Raw genomic sequence first — 22,959 nt, 5'->3', positions numbered from 1 at the left:
CTCAGAACTGTGTTGTTAGTTAAACCTTCTAACAGAACTCAGGATGCTCTTTTCCCTCTTTGGATAGTTGGTATCAGCTGAAATGTAACTGCATGTAGAGGAATTTCCTCACTGCCTTATGTAAAGTGGGCTCCCTCTGTTAATTCTTTCTGACAGCATTGTGTTTTTTCTTCTTAGCTCTTAAAATTATTTGTTTACTCATTCTTTTTCATTTGTTTGTTTTGGTCTTTTAGAACCCTCCAGGGATTGTTTTGCTTACCCTGATTCTCTAGCCCCAACTATGGTCTTGGTACATTTTGGATAATCAAATATTTATTAATAGACTGACTGAATCTCAGATATCAAGGATAATACAAGTGATTTATAGGCGTGGTATCATGGGGATGTAGTTTCTAAGTGTAGACTTCTTGTGTAATCAAAATTTCCTTGAAAATACTTTTATCTCTCTCTTTAAAGATTTATTTTTTTGAGAGAGAAAGAGAGCAGGGGGAGGAGTGGAGGGAGAGGGACAAACAGACTCTCCACTGAGTGAGTGCAAGCCTGATGGAGAGCTTGATCCTAGGACCTCCCCCCCCCATCATGACTTGAGCGGAAACCAAGAGTCGATGCCTAACCGATTGAACTACCTGGGTGCCCCGAAAATACTTTTAAATTGTCATTAAGTGCTGTATACCATATGTAGTTCTAGGTAAACAGTCTTGTACAGTGTATATAATGATCAGTGCATATTATGCAAAAATATGTGTTAATTAAATATTTATGCTATTTTGAAATTACAAAGAAGAAAGATGGCAGAGAAAAGGATAATTTAAAATCTTCATCCATGGTAATAATGGTATGTTACATCTTTAAACATTAGAATCACACTTAGAACATAGAGATGCTTAGGCCCTAGAACTACATAAGAATTGAGTAGGCATATTGCTAGCTGCTCACTACTTAAATTTCTCTTTCTAGCTTTTCGTGTGTTTTTTTTTTTCTTTCATTAAAGATTTTTTAAAAAATTATTTGACACGGGCAGGGGGGAGGAAGCACGAGGAGGGGGAGCAGCAGGCAGTGGGAGAAGCAGACTCCCCCGCTGAGCAAGAAGCCCAATACAGGGCTTGATCTCAGGACCCTGGGATCACGACCTGAGCTGAAGGCAGCCGCTTAACCGACTGAGCCACCCAGGTTCCCCTGTTTTGTGTTGTTTTTCTAAAGACCATTGCAGGTTTAATTAAATCAAGATACAGTGTTACGTTTTTACCGTTTGCTAACTGATACCCTAAAAGCGATGTTGGGGTTGTTTCCCTAGAAGCAGAAAAATGTGTATTTCAAATCTTTTTTTTTAAAGATTTTATTTATTTGAAGGACAGAGTGCACAAGCGGGGGGGGGGGGCAGTGCAGAGAAGCAGACTCCCTGCTGAGCTCAGAGCCCCACATGGGTTTCAATCCCAGGACCCCGAGATCATGGCAGGAGCTGAAATCAGATGCTCAACCAACTGAGCCACCAGGTGCCCTGTATGTTTCAGTTTTAGTTAGAAAAGACATTTTAGCTTTAAAGCAACCCTTTAATGTTAATATATATGGTGTCTACATTCACTAATTGTTAGCATTTGGCATATGTTTTATTTCACTATATACATACAGTTTTGTTTTTGTTTTTTTGGCTAATTCATTTGAGAGTCAGATGTCATACTTTATCCCTGAATACAGTACTTGATATACATCTGCCAAGAATATTCTCTTAAAAGCTACAGTATAACTGTCATACTGAAGAAATTTAACATTTATTCAATATAGATACACCTTGAAGATACTGCAGATTCAGATCTAGACCAGTGCTGTAAAGTGAATATCACAATAAAGTGTGTCAAATGAATTCTTTGGTTTCCCAGTACATATAAGTTATATTTACACCTATACACTATATTAAGTGTGAAATAAGCATTATGTTTTTAAAAACGTGCATGCCTTAATTAAAAAAAAAAAACTTTACTGATCAGGTTGGTGGTTGCTGAAGGTTGGGGTGGTTGTGGCAGTTTCTTAAAATAAGATGATACTGAAATTTGCTGCATGAACAGTCTTCCTTGCAGGAAGGATTTTTCTTTAGCATGTGGTGCTGTTTGATACCATTTTACACACAGTAGAACTTCTTTCAAAATTGGTGGAAGATCAGTCCTCTCAAACCCTGCTGATGTGTTATCAACTACGTTTATGTAATAACGCTAAGTTGTTTGTTGTCATTTCAACAATCTTCACAGCATCTTCACCAGGAGTAGATTCCATCTCAAGAAACCACTTTCTTTGCACATGCATAGAAGCAGCTCCTCATCTGTTAAAGTTTTATCATAGGATTGCAGCAGTGTGGTCCCATCTTCAGGCCCCACTTCTAGTTTGCTTGCTGTTTCCACCACATCTGCAGTTACTTCCTCCACTGATGTCTCGAACCCCTCAGCTGAAAGGCATCCATGAGGGTTAGATTGGAATCAGCTTCATCCAAGCTCCTGTTAATGTTGATAGTTAGACCTCTTCCCATGAAGCACAAATGTTCTTAATGGCATCTAGAATGGTGAATCCTTTCTAGAAATTTCTCATTTTACTTAGCCCAGATCCATCAGAGGAATCACTATCTAAGGCAGCTATAACCTTATGAAATGTATTTATTAAATAATAAGACTTGAAAGTTGAAATTGCTCCTTGACGTGTGGGCTGCAGAATGGATGTTGTGTCAGCAGGCATGAAAACAACATTAATCTTGTTTTATATCGCCATCAGACCTCTTGGGTGACCAGGTGCATTGTCAATGAGGAGCAGTATTTTGAAAGCAATCTTTTTTTTCTTTCTGATCAGTAGATCTCAGCAGTGGGCTTAAAATATTCAGTAAACCACGTTGTAATTAGATGTGCTATCATCCAGGCTTCTTTGTTCTATGCGTAGAGCACAGGCAGAGTGGATTGAGCACAATTCTTAAGGGCCCTGGGATTTTTAGAATGGTCGGTGAGCATTGGCTTCATCTTCAGGTCACCAAGGCTGCGTTAGCCCCTAACAAGACAGTCAGCCTGTCCTTTGAATCCAGGTATTGACTTCTCCTCTATGGCTATGAATGTCCTCGATGGCGTCTTCTTCCAGTAAGGTTATTTAATCTACATTGAAAATCTGTTGTTTAGTGTACCCACCTTCATTAATCATCTGAGCTAGATCTTTTGGGTGACTTAAGCTTCTGCATCAGCACTTGCTGTTGCACCTTGTATTTTTATGTTATAGAGATGGCTTCTTTCCTTAAACCTGATGACCCAGCCTTGGCTAGTTCAGACTTTTTTCCTGCAGCTTCCTCACCTCTCTCAGCCTTTATAGAATCGAAGAGAGTTAAGGCCTTGCTCTAGATTAGGTTTTGGTTTAAGGGATGTTGTGGCTGGGTTGAACTTCTATTTGAGACCACTGAAACATCCTCCATATCAACAATAATCAGTAATTTTTAAAAAAGATTTTATTTATTTATTTGAGAGAGAGGTAGAGCATGAGCAGGGGGTAGGGAGAGCCAGTCTTCCTGTTGAGCAGGGAGCCCCATGCGGGGCTTAGTCCCAGGACCCAGGGCTCATGACCTGAGCCAAGGGTGGATGCTTAACTGACTGAGCAACCCAGGCGCCCCTACAGTGTTTTGTTTTCTTATTCCTGTGTTCAATAGATTAGCACGTGAAGGACTTTTCTGTTGCAGTCACAACTTGGCTCATGTTTGGGGCAAGAGGCCCTAGCTTTCAGGCTGTCTCAGCTTTTGGCATACCTTCCTCACTAAGTTTAATAATTTCTGGTTTTTATTTATAGTGAGAGAGATACAAGTTTACCTTTGACTTGAACACTTGGAGGACATTGAAGGGTAGTTTATTGGCCTAATTTCAATATTGTTGTGTCTCAGGGAGTAAGAAGATACCCAGTGATATACAGAAATAGAGGAACGTCTGGTCAGTGGAGCAGTCGGAACACACATAACATTTACTAAGTTTGCAGTCTTTTATGGGTGTGGTTCATGTCACCCCCCAAACAATTATAATAGTGACATCAAACATCACTGATAACAGATGACCCTAACAAATATGATAATGAAAATGTTTGACACTGTGACAGTTACTAAGATGTGACACAGAGACACAGTGAGCAAATGCTATTGAAACAAATGATGCCAATAGACTTGGCTCGATGCAGGGTTGCCAAAACCCTTCTGTTTGTAAAATATGCAGTATCTGTGAAACCCAGTAAAGCAAAGCACAATAAAGTGAGGTATGCCTATATGTTACCTAATATACAGTCTGTATTGAAATTTCTCTATTCCTTAATAGTGTCCTTTATAACTGTTTATAATCTATTATTCAAAGATCACACATTGAATTTAGTTGTTATGGCTGTAATTTCTTTTTATCTTAAGTTTCCCAAGTGAGAAGAATGTCAGTGTTGTGATATTGACATTTTTGAAGAGTCCAGGACAAGTATTTTTCAGAATTGCTTCATTTTGGATTTGTTTTCCTTGTAGGCTTTTGAGGGTTTATACTGTTAAACTCTTAGCTTTGTAGGAGTGAAGATTGCAAGACATTTTATTTTAGACTCTTGCCTTTACATCACCAGCCTACTTTGTGATTTATTTATTTATGATAATAAATACAAGATTTTCCTCTCATTAGTAAGCATCCTTTTCTTTTTATAAAGTTTTCCTGACTGTTATATTGCGAGTCTTTTTGATATTATTAAAAATGCATGGTATTTTGTTACAGCTATGCCACACTTAATCATTCCTTTTTTGGACAATGGACATTCCATTATTAGACATTAAGGTTGTTTCCCTTTTTTTGCTGTAATAACTAAGCTTGTGGCGAACATTATCGACCATAAATGTTTGGTTGCTCTTTGTTTCTTGGGTATAGATTTTTTTTTCTTAAGTTTAAAAAATTTTTAAAGTAATCTCTACACCCGGTGTGGGGCTTGAACTCAGAACCCTGAGATCAAGAGTTGCATGCTCCATTGACTGAGCCAGCTAGCCTCTGCTCCTGGGTATAGATTTTGTGGCAAATGTATTCTGGAATTTCCATGGAAAAAACTTAAATAAATGGTTCCCTTTTTTTTTAAATTTTAATTTTATTTATTTAATTGATCTCTGTACCCATCCTGTGGCTCGAACTCACAGCCCCAAGACCAAGAGTTACACACTCCAACTGATCCAGCCAGGCGCCTCTTAAATGGTTCCTTTTTTAAACGAATTGAACTTTGATAACCCAAACTTTATTAGAAAATTAAAGATTCATGAGGGCAAGATTAATTGTAAAGAGTAACTTTGAAGGAAACTTCTTGATCTGTGTTGTATGATGTAGCTCAAATCCTTGCTGTGTGTAGCACTACTTTATTTGCTAGTTATTTGTTGCTTTTATTTTTCTTTTTGGGAGAAAAAGAATGTTTTGCTTCCTATCCCTTCTCTTCAGAGTCTTAAGTTATAATTCTGTGCTTTCTTTTGACTCATGAGAGACACATTTTTTAGGGTTGACAGCTAGATACTTAAATCTTTTGTTGGTAATCAGAGACATACTAAATCTTTTTTTTTTTTTTTAATATATTGGCAAAGATTTAAAAATACCCAGTGAGTGAAAGTTAAGTTACATCGAGTATTTTATAACTCCTGGCGCTGATGGAAATTGGTTACTCTTTCTGGGAGGGATTTGGTTACTGACTATAAAAACTTTAAGATTCTTTGACTGTTGGAGGTATATTTTAAGTATTTTGACTCAAAGGTTTGGTGTATCACTTTATATGTGGTTTATTACTTCATTTCTAATAACAAAATATTGGCCAAATCTGAATTTCTTAATAGAGAATTGATTAAGTAGATCATATTTATAGTGGATTAGTATGTAGTTATTTTATGAAGACTAATGACACCAGGAAATGTAACACTCAAGAAAAAAATTTCTTTATTATAATTTTTAAAGTAATCTTTATGAGGCTTGAACTCATGACCCTGAGATCAAGAGTCACATGCTCAAATGACTGAGCCAGCCATACGTCCTAAACAAATTTTTCTTAAGGGCATATATACCACAGAGGCAGTGGACTAGTAGTTGCCAGAGGTTCAGGGAAATGGGGAATTGATAGCTAATGAGTTTGGGGTTTCTTTCTGGGGTGATGAAAATGTTTTGGCATTAGATCATAGTGATGGTTATACATACAAAGCCCACTGAACTCTACACTTTAAAATGGTGAATTTTATGGTGTGTGAGTTATATCTCAATAAAAATACAAACTAAAGTTGCAAACCCCACATCTGTTTATGGCAGAGCATTTGGCTATGCATCTATGCTAACAACTGCTCAAAAATTTATAAATAAATTTAGCATATAAATAAATGTGTATATTTATTTTCTATAAATAAAACAGTGTAACAAATTGTTATAAAATTCTTGTTACTTGCAAGAGTCCTTTTCCAGTTGAGTAACACAGGACTTAATTCCTCCAGCAATTAGTTGAGACAACAGAATGAAGTGTTAACTACCAAGTAAAGTTTAACTGACCCCAATGGTGTGTGTAAAGGGTTGGTGGGGTAGAGGTAGAGGTCAGTTTTATAAGTTTCCTCTACCTAGCAAATACCAAAATTTAGGACTCCATGAAGGAAATAAACTTAGATGGTTTATATTCAGCATAAACCACAGAGTTTGCATAGTTTCGGCACAGAAAATCAGCCTTATCTTTTAGGGTGGTGGGATAGCCGTTTCAGGCCCATTTTGTTAACTCTTTTTCTGCACACAAGTGATTGTTCCATTAATAATTTTTTTATACCTTTCCTATTTTATACTTCTACTTCAAAAGGATTACTTTTCCATCATTTTATTTGCTTCATCACAGCTTTCCATTAAATGGGATTCTTTTAGATTCAGAAGAAATATTTCTTTAATAAAAACAGCTTTGTAATACCGCTTTTGCTTATATAAATAGGAAACACAAGAGTTATCTAGGCATATGTGCTGGTGGTGGAAGTATAAATTGCTCCTTACCTTTCCAGAAAGGCACCCTTAAGCCTTATTATACTGTCAGTGTCAATTGGGTCCAGTTTTAGTTTTATACTTTCTTTTTTGAGAAGTCTTAATTATTTGTGAAGATCAATTTTTTATTATTTCTTAGAGGTCTTCAAAAGAACAAAAAGAATACTTAAACTTTTTTTTTTCCTTATAATTTACCATATGGGTCGATTGGGTCATTTTATAATCTAAGATAATATCAGGTCCTACTCATTTTATTTTTCCTCTATCATAAAACATCTTATTTCATCATTCTAGGAGTTATTTTATCATTATTCTTCAATTCTCAACTATATTAAAAACTAAAATTGAAAAAATCCTGCAAAATGGTATATATCTACTAGGATTATTTAGTAGTGAAATTGTTATCATTACATAATCAGCTTTTAATTCCACACACAAAATGTTGCATCATCTTTTAAGCTGTTTTGTTTTTAGTACTGTATATATAACCCCTTGTTCTCACCATTCTGCCTCTAAAGAGATACTTGAACAAATGAGGAAAAGTCAGTCACAAATATGTTAATCATTATGTACCATTTCAGAAAACATGGAAACTTTAAATGTCCCACCAGTATGTATGGTTAAAAAATTATGGTGCATGCATACATCTGAAATGGTGCCATTTTTTATTGAGTGATACAGGGTGTCTGAAGAAAGCATGGATAGGTGACTCATTTTGTGTAAAATTGTGTATATCTAGCAGAAAGGAAAATCTGAAGAAATGTTTATGAAACATGATCAGAGGTCCCTTCCAAATGATAGGATTTCACAGGACTGACTGACTTACATAAAACTTCCTATGGACAAGTATCAGTATTACAGCCAAACTAATGATTGGTTAATTTGGAGGCAAAGTGAGGAGGAGAAAAACTCTACAGGTAACAACTCCAGATTTAACATTAATGGTTGACCAATTTGATTTGCTTCCTTTCAGTCTTTTTTTTTTTTTTTTTTTAAAGATTTTATTTATTTATTTGACAGAGATAGAGACAGCCAGCGAGAGAGGGAACACAAGCAGGGGGAGTGGGAGAGGAAGAGCAGGCTCCCAGCGGAGGAGCCTGATGTGGGGCTCGATGCCATAACGCCGGGATCACGCCCTGAGCCGAAGGCAGGCGCTTAACCGCTGTGCCACCCAGGCGCCCCTCAGTCTTTTTTTCTATGAAATATTTTCCTATGTTTATAAAAGGAGTAAATTAATTGTACTTATACACAGAATTTGTTAGGTTTTAAAAACTTTTTAGGGGCACCTGGATGGCTCAATTGGTTAAGCATCCAGTTCTTGATTTCAGTTTAGTTCATGATCTCATGGTTTGGGAGATTGAGCCCTGCATTTGGACTCCAGCTCCAAGCTCAGTGGGGAGTCTGCTTGAGATTCTCTCTCTCCCTCTCTCTCTGCCCCTCCCCTCACTCGCATGCGCTCTTTTTCTCACTTTAATAAATCTTTAAAAAAAGGAAACTTTTTTTTTTAACACCAGAAGGTCAAAGTGAAATAAACAAGACGTGTGAGATAATGGACAAGGGGGATTTTTACAGGGAGTGGTGCATACAGTGAAACCATAAATGTTCACATTTTAGCATATAATCCAACAACAACAACAACAAAACCCGAAAGAGTCCCTTAAGGACTTCTCTTGAACACTACACATGGTCTTTTTGTTTTACATAATATGATGAATGTGGTTGTGACTAACTGATCTTCACTCATTCATGTATCTCTTTAGAAATGAAATTCTATAACAAGGTATAAATATATAACATTTGTTTGTATTGGTCAGGTTTTGTCTCAGAGGGCTCTATTCACCCCCCTGTATTAGTGTGTCTGGTGGCCCATATTCATATGTTGTTGAAAGCTGAAAATTTATAGTTACAAACTCAACATTATTTGAGAGTATAGTAGAGATGTCATTTTATTCTCTAATTTTGTTCACCATTTCCTTGACTTTATAAAATTAATCTTGTCAATTCTTAGTATTTCTGTCATGTTCTGAGTGTGAATGATTTGCTTAGTATGTTTTTCTTCTTGAGTCTCCTCTTCTGATGTTTCTCCTGGGGACTAGTGGCATTCTGGTATTGAGTGTGGGGGGAGAGCTGAGTTTGTCTTTGTTGGCCTCTGCTGAGGTGTAATTCTTATCTGGCCCTATTATTATTCTGATGTTTGGGTCCTGCAATGGGTTCCCGTGGGTAAGTGGTCAGTATAGTACATCTTCTATTTGTCCTTGGGCTTCTTTGGGTCCTCTTAGAAGTACCACATCCTCCCATGGGCTCGGGAACTCTCAGCTGTTTTCTTCTACTTAATTGGGTTGCTTGTGATCTTTGAGGCTGTATTTACTCATTCTTTATCACACTTTCAGTTTTTTAGATGTTGAATATGAGTAATCACCCTTGAAATTGAGGCCTGTAAGGCTCTTCTGTTTTGGGTTTCCACTCAGTTTATCTGAGGTTTCTATAATCCCATTGTGCCCATCACCCCCAAGGTATTCCACACCTGCTTCTTCTCTCAAAAATGTCTTTGCTAGCGGCTGCCTGGGTGGCTCAGTCGGTTGAGCATCTGCCTTTGGCTCAGGTCACAATCCCAGGGGTCTGGGTTTGAGGCCTGCATCAGGCTCCCTTCTCAGTGGGGAGCGTGCTTCTCCCTATGCTATTCATTCCACTTGTGCTCTCTGGCTGTATCTCTCTGTCAAATAAATAAAATAAATCTTTTAAAAAAATACTTACAATGTCTTTACTAGCCCAGGAGTCATTTTTTTTTTAAATAAAGATTTTATTTTTAAGTAACCTCTATACCCAATGTGGGGCACAAACTCAAACCCTGAGATCAAGAATTGCATGTTCCGCCAACTGAGCCAGACAGGGGCCCCCGCAGGAATCATTTTTAATAACCACTTTTTTTTCGTTCTCTCCTTTTTTTAAAAGATTTTTTTTATTTGAGAGGGCGAGAGAATGCAGGCAATTAGGGGAGAGGAGCAGAGAGAGGAATAAGCACACTCCACGCTGAGCTTGGAGCCCCTTGTGGGGTTCAATCCCATGACCCTGAGGTCATGACCTGAGCTGAAATCAAGAGTCCAATGCTTAACTGACTGAGCCATCCAGGTGCCCCAGTAATCATTTTTTTTTTTAAAGATTTTATTTATTTGACAGAGAGAGAGACAGCCAGCGAGAGAGGAAACACAAGCAGGGGGAGTAGGAGAGGAAGAAGCAGGCTCCCAGCGGAGGAGCCTGATGTGGGGCTCGATCCCAGTACCCTGGGATCACGCCCTGAGCCGAAGGCAGACGCTTAACGACTGCGCCACCCAGGTGCCCCCCCAGTAATCATTTTTAATAACAGCTTAGGATTTAAAGTCTCTGTTGTTCTCAGGGTCTTCATTTATTTGTAAAGGTAAGCTTTTGGAATCCAGATAACCTCTTCACCTCTTAGCCCTTGTGTTAATGCACAGATTTACTACTGCAATAGATTTACTCTTATTTGCATAGTGAGACACTGATAGCAAGGAAAAAAAAATTTAACTTAGGCAAAGAGATCTTTTATTTTTGGCTAGGCTTACATAGTTCCAAAAAGTAAACGTAATTAACAAAACACAACTACCAGAGGAGGCGCTCTGATATCAGTAGAAGGCACTAACCATAAGAAAGCTTGGTATGGGGGCGCCTGGGTGGCACAGCGGTTAAGCGTCTGCCTTTGGGTCAGGGCGTGATCCCGGCGTTATGGGATCGAGCCCCACATCAGGCTCTTCTGCTATGAGCCTGCTTCTTCCTCTCCCACTCCCCCTGCTTGTGTTCCCTCTCTCACTGGCTGTCTCTGTCTCTGTCGAATAAATAAATAAAAAATCTTTAAAAAAAAAAACAAAAACTTGGTATGGATCTTCATGTACAGATGCTGGTTTGATCCTGTCAAATGGATATGCTATACTCTTGAGTGTGACAGTTGGAAGACAGGAGCAGGAAGAACCAAAGCCTCTTCCCCACTGGATTAGGACCCCCAGGGATATTATTACAGATGACATGAAGGTGATTGTGCTGATAGTAATGACAGCAATACCAGCTGTGGTGATGATGATGTCATCACCAGCAGTTTGACAGGATCTATAAATCCTTAGGGTGCTTCTTTCTCATCCAGCTGATCATCTCTGATCCATTCCTTGGACAGGCCACAAAATCTACTTTCACAAAAATGGATCCAGTGCATTCTTTTATCACCAAAAACACACCAGTCCTTGTATTTGCTGATTTGGAAAAACGGTAAAAATACTTTTGCATCGTTTTGGAACTGAGTCCAATCTAAGCTACAAGAAAGAATATTGTTAAAAAACACACATGGGTGGGGGGGGCGCACCTGAGTGTCTCAGTAGGTAAGCGTCTGCCTTTGGCTCAGGTCCTGATCCCAGAGTCCCGGGATCAAGCCCTGCATCGGACTCCCTGCTCAGCAGAGAGTCTGCTTCTCCCTCTGCCCATCACCCCACTCGTGTGCTCTCTCTCTCTTGCCCTCAATAAATAAATAAAAACTTAAAAAAAACCCCACACACTTGGGTACTTTCAGTGGTGGTGGTTTTAAAATCCTGTGCTTGGCTATAAAAGCCTTATAAGCAAAGGTAATGAATAATAGTGAGGAAATTTTAATATCAGCATATCATCTGATACCTATTTCATTTTCCTGTTTTGTCTTCCTCAATGAGCTTTCCCATCCTTTTGTTTTACTTAGGAAAGTAGTAAAGAAGGAGAGTTTACAAGTCATATCTTTTATCACCCACTCTTGTTGCCCCCCACCCCCAACCTCCACCTTGAACGTGTCTGTGTCTTCTGGCTCCCCTCCTTCGCTTTTGCTTGGCTGCTTCGCTGATATATTTTAGATGTTATTTTAGGTTTTATTCTTATTTATTTTTAAGATTTTATTTATTTATTTACCAGAGAGTGCACACAAGCAGGGAGAGGGAGAAGCAGGCTCCTCACTGAGCAGGGAGCCTGATGTGTTTCTTGATCCAGGACCCTGGGATCATGACCTGAGCTGAAGGCAGACGCTTAACACCCTGAGCCACCCAGGCAGGCATCCTTCATTTAGGTTTTAGAAAGATTTTTCTGAATAAGACTTGGTTAGACGCAGGGAGGCTGGGAGGTAGGAATTTGAGGTGGTGGGATATGGGGATGATGATTCCACATAAAACATGAATTAGGTACTCATTCTTTTCCGTCATAATTTGTAAACGTTAACTACAGTGATTATGCAGATTCAAAGATGTTAATTTACTCCTCTGTCATCTTGAAGGGGGTATGCTCTAAAAAGCATTCATCTTTGTCTGACTTAGATGTTTATTTGTATCTGATGCAGTAAATGTTTATTGACTCATTTTAAGAGTATATGTAGTAACTTCTGAGACGTTTTTCTCAAGAGAGAAATTTCCCACGTATATATCTTGGAATAATTATAAAGAATTTCTAGGGGGATGTTAATTCCAGACACTGTATTAATTCTTACACTTTTACCTACCCAGGACCCCTCGTCCAGTCATTGTGGAGCCTATGGAGCAGTTTGATGATGAAGATGGCTTGCCGGAGAAGCTAATGCAGAAAACCCAACAATATCATAAGTAAGATTTTATTAATAAAGGCATTTTAGATATGTGCTGTCAAGGGTATTTATTACATCACATCTGTTATCAAGTATTGTTGGATTATAAGGTGTTCTTTTCAGTCATATAACCTGGTTAATAGAATGGCCTGGTCTACATGGAATGTTATTATTCTTTTGTATATGGGTAGAGTGTTAACTTAGAAAAGTTTACTTTTACTTTGGGCAACTAATCTTTGACAAAGCAGGAAAAAACATCTAGTGGAAAAAAGACTCTCTTCAATAAATGGTGCTGGGAAAATTGGACAGCTGTAAGCAAAAGAATGACCACTCTCTCACACCATACACAAAGATAAACTCCAAATGGATGAAAGACCTCGATGTGAGACAGGAATCCATCAAAATCCTAGAGGAGAATATAGGCTGCAACCTCCTTGTTATCGGCCACAGCAGCTTTTTTCATGATACATCTCCAAAGGCAAGAGAAAGAAAAGAAAAAATGAACTAGTGGGACTTCATCAAGATAAAAAGCTTCTGCACAGCCAGGGAAACAGTCAAAAAAACTAAGAGGCAGCCCATGGAATGGGAGAAGATATTTGCAAATGACAAATGACACTACAGATAAAAGACTAGTATCCAAGATCTACAAAGAACTTCTCAAACTCAGTACACGGGAAACAAATAATCAAATCAAAAAATGGGCAGAAGATATGAACAGACACTTTTCCAAGGAAGACATACAAATGGCTAACAGACACATGAAAAAATGTTCAACATCATTAGCCATCAGGGAAATTCAGATCAAAACCACATTGAGATACTACCTTATGCCAGTTAGAATGGCAAAAATTGACAAGGCAGGAAATAACAAATGTTGGAGAGGATGTGGTGAAAGGGGATCCCTCTTACACTGTTGGTGGGAATGCAAGTTGGTACAGCTACTGTGGAAAACAGTGTGGAGGTCCCTTAAAAAGTTAAAAATTGAGCTACCCTATGATCCAGCCATTGCACTACTGGGTATTTACCCCAAAGATACAGACGTAGTGAGGAGAAGGGCCATATGCACCCCAATGTTCATAGCAGCATTGTCCACAATAGCTAAATCGTGGAAGGAGCCGAGAAGCCCTTCAACAGATGACTGGATTAAGAAGTTGTGGTCCATATATACAATGGAATATTACTCAACCATCAGAAAGAACGATTACCCAACATTTGCAGCAACATGGATGGGACTGGAGGAGATTATGCTAAGTGAAATAAGTCAAGCAGAGAAAGACAATTATCATATGGTTTCACTCATTTATGGAACATAAGAAATAGGAAGATTGGTAGGAGAAGGAAGGGAAGAATGAAGGTGGGGTAAACAGAAGGGGGAATGAAGCATGGAAGACTATGGACTCTGGGAAACAAACTGAGGGCTTCAGAGGGGAGGGGAGGTTTGGGGTAAGCTGGTGATGGGTTTTAAGGAGGGCACATACTGCATGGTGCACTGGGTGTTATACGCAAATAATGAATCATGGAACATTACGTCAAAAACTAAGGATATACTGTATGGTGACTAATATAACATAATAAAAAGTTATTATAAAAAAAAGTTTGGCAAAAAAATAAAATGATAAAAGAAAAAAGAAAAGTCTGCTTTTATAACTGGGACAGTGTATGTAGATGGAGACTATAAGTAATTATGTTAGAGAAACAATGTAATCTAGATACTGTGAATATTTCTTTAATTACTATGTTTTAGGTGTACTATAAGTTAAAAGGAGAATTTTGTTGGGGGTAAAGCAGGGGAGTTATTTAGTGTAAGCCGAGGGGGTAAGCACTCTTCTTAATGGTAAAAAAGAAAAGTAGCCTATTTTTAGAATGTGTATTATTATTTTACCAGTTGCTTTTTGCTCAGTGTTCTAGAAATATTTTTACGTAAATTGCTTGTATGAATAGAATATATTGTGTTGTTTTTATCCAGTCGTTCATTATAATAAATAAAACTAAAATATTTGCATGCATGAATTCAACAAATACTAGAGTGCTTTTGTGTTAGGCACTGTTCCACGTGCTGTCAGTTCCACTTTGAACTGTTTTTGCCTTCCCCGTGCTTTAATTTCTGGTGGTAGAGTTATACAAGAAATAAGGAACCAAAAACTGTAAAACATATTAAATTATGAGAATTACTATTTAAAAAACTCACTAACGTAAGGTGTAAAGACTTAGAGCAAAGTGTATGCATGTTTAATGTTGATTAATACTGGCAAATGGTTTTCCAGAAATATACCAATTTACATTCCTTGGTGTATGTATAAAGGTGTTTTTCTTCATCGTGACGAAAAGATGGATGTATGATTTTAAGATTTGAGAGCTGATGTTCAAAATGATATTTTATGGATGTTATTTTAATTACTGTTCTTTTAGTGCAGTTGAATGTTTTTCTTTTGTAGTTGATTGAAATGAGAAATATGAATGCTTTGTTATATGCCTGGTGCAGGAGATATATCAGTAAACAAAATAGGCCAGAAATTCATGCTATATGTGGGAGTGGTAAGGAGGATAAACAATAAAATTAGTAAAACAAATACAGCAGAAAGACAGGGGAGAGTGGGTGCTGTGGAGCAGAGTAGGTGCTGCTTTGTGCAGGTGGTTGGGGAAGCCTACTGGAGATGGTGACATTTGATTAACATCTTGAAGGAGTGGGGAGGAAGAAGGTAGCTAGGATCAGAAGTGGGATGGAATAGAAAGAATAATGATCTCGGCAGAGGAAATAGTAACTATAAAGGCCTTGAGGGAGGACTCTGGCAAGTTCTAAGAACAATAGAGAGGCCAGTTTAGCTGGAGCATAGTGAGGAAGGAGGGGAAATAGTAGGGAGGAGGTAGAGATAGGACCTTGGGAGGAGTGCAGAAAGGAAGGAGCCAGAGTGTAGTGACTTAATCCTAAATTTAATAGTAGCGTTTTTGGTTACTGTTTTAAGAAGAGATTTGTAAAGAACCAAGGGTGGAAACGGGGGTGGGGGGAATAGTAAAGTAGGAGCCTGCTGAAATGGAGGTCACAGTGGTGATGGGGAGAAGTGGCCAGATTCTGGATATAGTTTGAAAATAGACTTTGGATTTTGCTGATGGATATGGGAGAAAGAGAGTTAAAAGCATGATTACATGGTTTTTGGCTGAAGTAATTGGAAATGTGGAAATTGCTAATGACTGATTTGGAGAATCTTGGAGGAGCAGTTTTGAGGAAGTTCAGGAACCTTGTTTTGGACATGTTAGGTTTGAGATGGTTTCCAGCACCCAAGTGGAGATGTCAAGTAAATAGTTGGATTTGCATCTGGAATTTAGATGAGTTTTCTGAGCTACAGTTACCACATGTGATAGATAACTATGTCAAAGGATTGAGCCCTGGAATACTCCAGTATATAGAAGTTGGGAAGCATAGGAGGAGTTAGCAAAGACAAGAGCCAGGAGTAGTCATTGCTATAGGGGGGTCAACTGACAGTGTGTCCTGGAAGCAAGGGAAGAAAGTATTTTAGGGGAGAAGGATCAGTTGTATAATCAGTTGTAATTCAGAAGCATTTTAATTTCTTATACAACACTGTTTTTCAAAGACTAACTATGATTTCCTAGTCACTTGACTTTGGTTATAGTTTACCATTACAAATTTGAACTAGAGCATCCTTTTGGATTCAAGAATTAGAGAACTGGAATTATAAGGGTGTTACAAAAAGTAGAATTTATATGCATTTAGGAATATTTATTTATATAATGATTTAATTACCCAGCAAACCTTACAAGATCTCATTATTTTTCTAGTTTTGCTGCCTAAGCAAAGTGATTCAAATTTAGTTCTAACTCCTGAACTCCATTTTGTTTCAATAGTGTTTCCCTTGGAGAAAATGAAGATTTTTTAATATTTGTGATTATAGTCAAAGTCTGATTTAGGAACTACTGACTAATAATTCTTTCAGAAAAATTAGTAGGTGGTTGATCCCCCCCCCAATTCCTTTCTCTTTTCCAGTCAATATTTTAAAAAGAAAAAGTCCAAGTCTGATATTTAGATACAGAATACCAGATCATGGTTACCTTTGATTTTCCTTATGTGCCTCTGAAAATCTTTAAAGCTGTTTCTTGTTACTACATCTTTTCTTCTGTGACAACCTCCCCTTTTATCTCCCAGATTTGTCTCACCTATCCATCTTCCCCTCCCCACCCTAAAATAAAAGTTAAAATTTAGGATTGCAAGGCATCTATACTTTCATTGGTGGCGTAGGCATTATGTTTTTACTAATATTTTTTAATAGAAACTATGATAGGCAAGAATAATTAAAAAAATTCTTTGAATTTCAGGTACATTCATAGATCCTTATTTTTTTAAAAAAATTTTGTTCATTTGTTTGCTGATCTTTTATTCATTTAAGAAATAAATGTTAAATGTACATGATGTATCAGATACTGTGCTAGGTTCTTGAGGTACAGTAATTAACAGACATATTTATAAGTGAGGCTTTTATTTTTTGGCATAGCCAATTAACTTAGCACATAGCACTCAATAAACTATCTGCTTTTATTTCTATCCCTAAAAGTTACTACTTTTAGAAAAAAAATTGGTTCTAGACAATTAATTTAGACAATTAATATTTGATTCTAGACAATATTTGATTCATGTGTTGCAGATTGCCTTATGTAAAATTGTTTGTTGAGTGAAAACCAGAAAGGCCTTACTGAAAGTGATAATTAGGGGAGTGCCACTTGTAGTATCAGATTGCTTAGGTTCGAGTCGTGGTTCTGTTCTTACTAACTGACATCCTTGGGCAGTTTCTTAAACTTAGGGTTGTTAAAACATGTATTACAGTATTGCCATGAGGTAAATCATGCAGAGTACTTACTTGCCTGACACAGTGCCGTGAACATTGTAACTGCTTAGTAAATGGTAGTCCTTATAATTCTTATCTGTTGTTTTGACTTTTAAACATACCTTTCTGTATGTTTTCAAATGTAAACTTAGGGAAAGAGAACAGCCGCCACGTTTTGCTCAACCTGGGACATTTGAATTTGAGTATGCATCTCGATGGAAGGCCCTTGACGAAATGGAAAAGCAGCAGCGTGAGCAGGTTGATAGAAACATCAGAGAAGCCAAAGAGAAACTGGAAGCAGAAATGGAAGCAGCTAGGCACGAACATCAGTTAATGTTAATGAGGCAAGGTAAAAATGGGTTTTCATATAGATATGGTATGATTTTTTTTTTCTTCAGGCTAGTTTATATTTCCCAGTGATACCTGTTATTATTTAAGTTGCCAGTTAGGAGTTTTGAGATAGTTGGAACTCTCACTGTGTTAGGAACAAAAATCTCCCTTTTCCAAGAGAACTTCCTTAAAAAAAATAAAAAGCAAAAATACCTTATTAAAATAAGTTTTTGGGCACCTGGGTTGCTCAGTTGGTTAAGTGTCTGACTCTTGATCTCAACTCAGGTCTTGATCTCAGGGTTGTGAGTTCAAGCCCCTCAGTGAAAAGACAAAAAAGGGCTCCTGGGCTGCTCAGTTGGTTAAGTATCTGCCTTTGGTCAGGTAATGATCCCAGGATCCTGGGATCAAGTCCTGCATTGGGCTCCCTGCTCAGCAGGGAGACTGCTTCTCCCCCTCCCTCTGCCTGCTGCACCCCCTGATTGTACCTTCTCTGTCTCTGTCAAATAAATAAAATCTTAAAAAAAAAAAAAAGTTTTACCTACATACATAGTATTGTTGAAGGTTATTAAGGTTGTTAAATTTTGCCTGTAACAAATACTTGATTCTGCTGGCAAAAAGAGAAACACAGTGGATAATTCTTGGTGTGTAGATTTGGCATAAAGTCACATACCAAATTTTGTTTTGGTGTGTACCTGACACTAATATAACATTGTATGTTAACTAACTGGAATTAAAACAAAAACTTTTAAAAAAAGATTTTGTTTATTGGAAAAAAGAATTATGAAAAATGCTGGCTATTTAAGATTGTACTGTGTGTCAAAAGATTACAGATGGATATTCTTTGGCGGGGTGAGAAAGATTCACGTGTGCTGAGAGATATGGGGATTCATGAAGATTGAATTCTTTGTAGTTGGCAAGAATATTTTAAATGTTTGAGACAGAGCTAACTGAACTTTTAAGAGCAGTCCTAATGGGTGATCATTTATTCTCATAATCACTGGTCAAATACCTAACATGAGAAGCTGCTTAAATATATCTAGAAGCTCATTTCTCCCCTGTCCTCTTGCTGGGTTTCTTTTTATGCCTGTCTTTCTTTATTGTTTCTCTCTTCCCTTTTCTGTTCTTTAATTCTCTAAATGATTTCTTCTGGTTATTCCTTTCACTCATTTTTTCAACTATCCATAATAGTTTTGTATTTCTTAAAATAAGCATTTGATTGCTTTCTATTTTACTGTTAATTTTTTTTCTTTTTTTAATTTAGTGTTTCAGTAAACATTTACCTACCTTCTCTTGGCTACCCTCAGAGATCAAGGCACCAGGATGCTAACCTAGATTTCTTCAGTAGCCGCCTTACTGGATTGTTATTTAATCCTGGTCTCCTCTAAACTATATTTTATACTAGAGCCAGTATTTCTTTAAAAGGTGAAAAATATTATCATCATTCATCTTTAAATCCTTTTGATAGATTCTTGGTTCCTAAAAGTCTGGGTTGGTTTGTTTATTTTTTTCTGTTCAGTAAATGTTTGTTGAACATTTATGACCAAGTCACTAAATAACTGTGCTGAAACTAAGTTAAAAAAACAAAATCCAGCTCAGCAACTGTAGAAACTAGTCAGACATTTCTGGTTTCATTTGAACGCTAAACTTAGCAGTTCTGTAAGTTCACTCTTCTAAGAAAATTGAACTCATTTATATTATATAATATGTTTAAAGATAAACATAAAATATGTTAAAGATAAACTAAGTCTCCTATCTAACAGAAAATTTTAAATTGTTTTATAAGATAAGGTACAGAATCATTGGCTGCTTAGAGATGGAAGAGAGATCTTCAAGGTTATCTAGTCCGGTGGTTTTGTGGTCTTAAAATTTTGTTGCATATAAGAATCAACTTGGAAATTTTTAAAAATTTGATTTCCTGGGCCCCATGATTACTCTAGTACCTCTGTCCAATAAGGATTGTTTTCCGCTCATAGCCTTCTGGGTACTTTGCCACTATCTACAGTCATGCCATAGTTAGGACATAACATTGATTAAATATGGAAGCATTTGTACTACAAGATATTTGTTGCTGATGATGACAAACAATATTGTAACAGTCATTACTTCACATATTTTTTAATGTCAGTTGTAGAAGACACTGAGGTATTTGAGGATATAGTGATGACAAAGAACAACATTTTCTTTTGGCCTCATAAAGCTCTTCTGAGCTCTTAGAAGCTTTGCCTCATCCCTGAAGCTTGACTTTTGAAGCAGAGTAATTTTGCAAAGTTATTTCCCATAAGCTTTTTTTTTTCATTGCTTTTTGTGTGTTTGTTTATAACTCCTGTTAACAATATTTTGGTTTATAATATTAGAAAGGCACATTGTTTAGTGTAGCCTACTCCTTCTGGGTTTACTTCTGCTGAAGTACATCTTGTATTTATTTCGGCAAAGGTCTGAAGGTGATAAATTTGTTTTAGTGTTTGTGCAAATTTTTTTTTAATTTACAATTTTCTTTTGTTCTACAATTTTATATTTCATACAGCATTTCTAAGGGTTTTTTCAGGTCGAGGAAGGACTTTAGGTAATCTTTGTTCTGGGGCTGTGCAGAAACAGAAGCAGCTCCATAGTTGACCTATCATGGAAATAGAAAACTCCTATAGTACAGAAAAAGTGTCTCCTTCCCTGCCCCACCTTCTGCTTTCTTGTAGGAATCACAGTTTCTTCTGTATTACAACAGTTATTTTTGTATATCCCTTAATGAAAAGAAAACTTGAATATGTCAGTAGATATGTATGTGTATTTATTTAAAACCAAAAAGTCCCCTATTTATTTTTTTCTATTTTACTTTCTACAGAAGGTCTGCCTCAGTTTTTAAATGGCTGCATGATACTCTGTTAAATTGATGTAATTAGTTTGGCTCATCCTCTGTTGATTGATATCTAGTTCTTTTTCCAGTTAGTAAAAGCAATGCTTCTTTTTTTTTTTAAGATTATTTATTTATTTATTTATTTATTTATTTATTTATTTGACAGAGATAGAGACAGCCAGCGAGAGAGGGGACACAAGCAGGGGGAGTGGGAGAGGAAGAAGCAGGCTTATAGCGGAGGAGCCTGATGTGGGGCTCGATCCCCGAACGCCGGGATCACGCCCTGAGCTGAAGGCAGACGCTTAACCGCTGTGCCACCCAGGCGCCCCATTAAAAGCAATGCTTCAACGAATGTTTATGTATATACCTTAACAAAATTTTGTAAATCTTAATTCTTCCTGGATACACCAATATGTTTTAATAATTATACTTTTGTACTTTGCTGATGTTTATTTAATCCTTTCTAGATCCAAATTCCATTATGCTGTTACAGGTTATTTTTTTCCTTCTCTCTCTGTTTTTGATCATCAGCATGGGAGGCAGTTCCTGAATTTTGTTCATGGTTATTTTTGTATTATCTTTGTTCCTATAGTTATAAACTTTCAATAGGTGAGATTTAACTCTACCGTGCATTTTGTTATTACTCTTTCCTCTTCCACCACTGGAATTTTATGATTATATTATCACTGTTTATGTATGCCTTCGTACTGATAAATCAAGTAGTGGAAGTAAATTGCCTTTAAATATCTTTTGATCCTGATTACTGAAGGGCAAAAAAACCCCAAGGAAATAGGCATAATTTATTCCTCCTTCATTCTCTTTTCCTCTCAACTTTTATTTTGCACCTGATTTGTCTACATTTATGACATTAACTTAACTTTTTTCTTTTTTAGTATAAAAGCTGGTTTTGTTTATTTTTCTGGTGTTGCAGAACATTGAAGTTTTACTCTCTTAGTAGTAGTTTTCAATTATATAATACAGTGTTATCAACTATAGTCACTACATTGTATGTTGACTCCTTAGGCCGTATTATTATAGGTGAGAGTTTTTACCCTTTTACCAACCTCTCACTATTTTCCCCACTTCCCAGCCCCTGACAGTCACTTTCTACTTCCTTGTTTCTGAGTTTTGAGTTTTTTAGACTCCACATATAAGTTCTATGTAGTATTTGTCTTTCCTTGGCATATTTCACTGAACTTTAATGCCCTCGGGGTTCATCCATGTTCTTGGAAATGTAGGGTTTCATTTTCTTGTGGCTGAATAAAATTCTATTGTGTGTGTGTGTGTGTGTCTGTATATTATGTGTATGAGTGTGTATAAACATGTATGTTGTACATATACATATATATGTACGTATACATACCCCATCTTTATCCATTCACTCATTGATGGACACTTAAGTTGTTTCCATACTTCACTGTTGTGGATAATCCTGGAATGAGCATGGATAATCCTGGAGTGAATCCTGGAGTGAACATATTTAATATTATGTTTTCATTTCATATTAATGTTCTTTAATGGTAATCCTCACATGTTTAAATGTTAACCCTATTTTAAATAGATGAGTTACTACTTTTCTGTTTGTTTGATTGATGTTTATCCTCATGATTTAAGGAAGGGTTCATAAAAACATTACTTGCATTCTTGTGTCTTCTAAAATATTATCTGTGATCCTTATATTTTAAACTGGTGCTTGAAATTCTTGCATCTTTTTCTCCCTTCTTAAGTACTTGATAGATGTTTCATTGTCTTCTAGCATTGAATGTTTCTGTGGGGAAGTCTGAGGTAAGCCTGACTTGATCTGGATTCTTTCTTCTTAAGTCAAGTCCAGTAACTTAACCAGGATGTGTGTGTGTGTGTGTGTGTGTGTGTGTGTGTGTGTCCCCGTCCCCCCCCCCCCCACCGCCCCAAACAGTTTGTTAAGATAAAATTTATTTTTTTCTTTTTAAGTAAGCTCCACACCCAGAATGGAGCCCAATACAGGGCCTGAACTCACAACCCCAAGATCAAGACTTGAGCCAAGATCAGGAGTCAGATGCTTTACTGACTGAGCCACCCAGGCACCCCTTGTTAAGAGAAATTTTAAACATAATGTTGAAGGAATTTTAGGGTGTTCACTACTTAGATTCCGTTACTAACATTTTACTGTACTTTATTATTATATTTTTCCATCTTTTCATTCTTGTGTTTAAGATACATTTTGTTATAACAGTATAGTGTTTCAGCTTTTCTTTGGGACTAAATATACCCTTAAAATCTGTAGATTCAGTGCTTTTATTTCTGGAAAATAGACTGTTAGATCAGAGAGTATACATTCAGTTTTCATGACTTGAAGGATATTAAACTGAG

General features: G+C 37.0%; 1 protein-coding gene across 1 annotated transcript in view; it reads left to right on the top strand.

Annotated features, from left to right (window-relative positions):
- PSPC1 (paraspeckle component 1) overlaps window positions 1-22,959 on the top strand; it is a 71,529-nt gene that overhangs the window by 11,726 nt on the left and 36,844 nt on the right. Inside the window, exons 3-4 of the mRNA XM_008692106.2 lie at window positions 12,521-12,616; window positions 17,585-17,781. Coding sequence (XP_008690328.2) covers window positions 12,521-12,616; window positions 17,585-17,781 — 293 coding nt within the window. The remainder of the gene's footprint in view (window positions 1-12,520; window positions 12,617-17,584; window positions 17,782-22,959) is intronic.

Source organism: Ursus maritimus, unplaced genomic scaffold, assembly GCF_017311325.1.
Source record: "Ursus maritimus isolate PB19 unplaced genomic scaffold, ASM1731132v1 scaffold_10, whole genome shotgun sequence".
NCBI lineage: Eukaryota > Metazoa > Chordata > Mammalia > Carnivora > Ursidae > Ursus > Ursus maritimus.
This window is presented reverse-complemented; position numbering and strand designations above follow the sequence as displayed.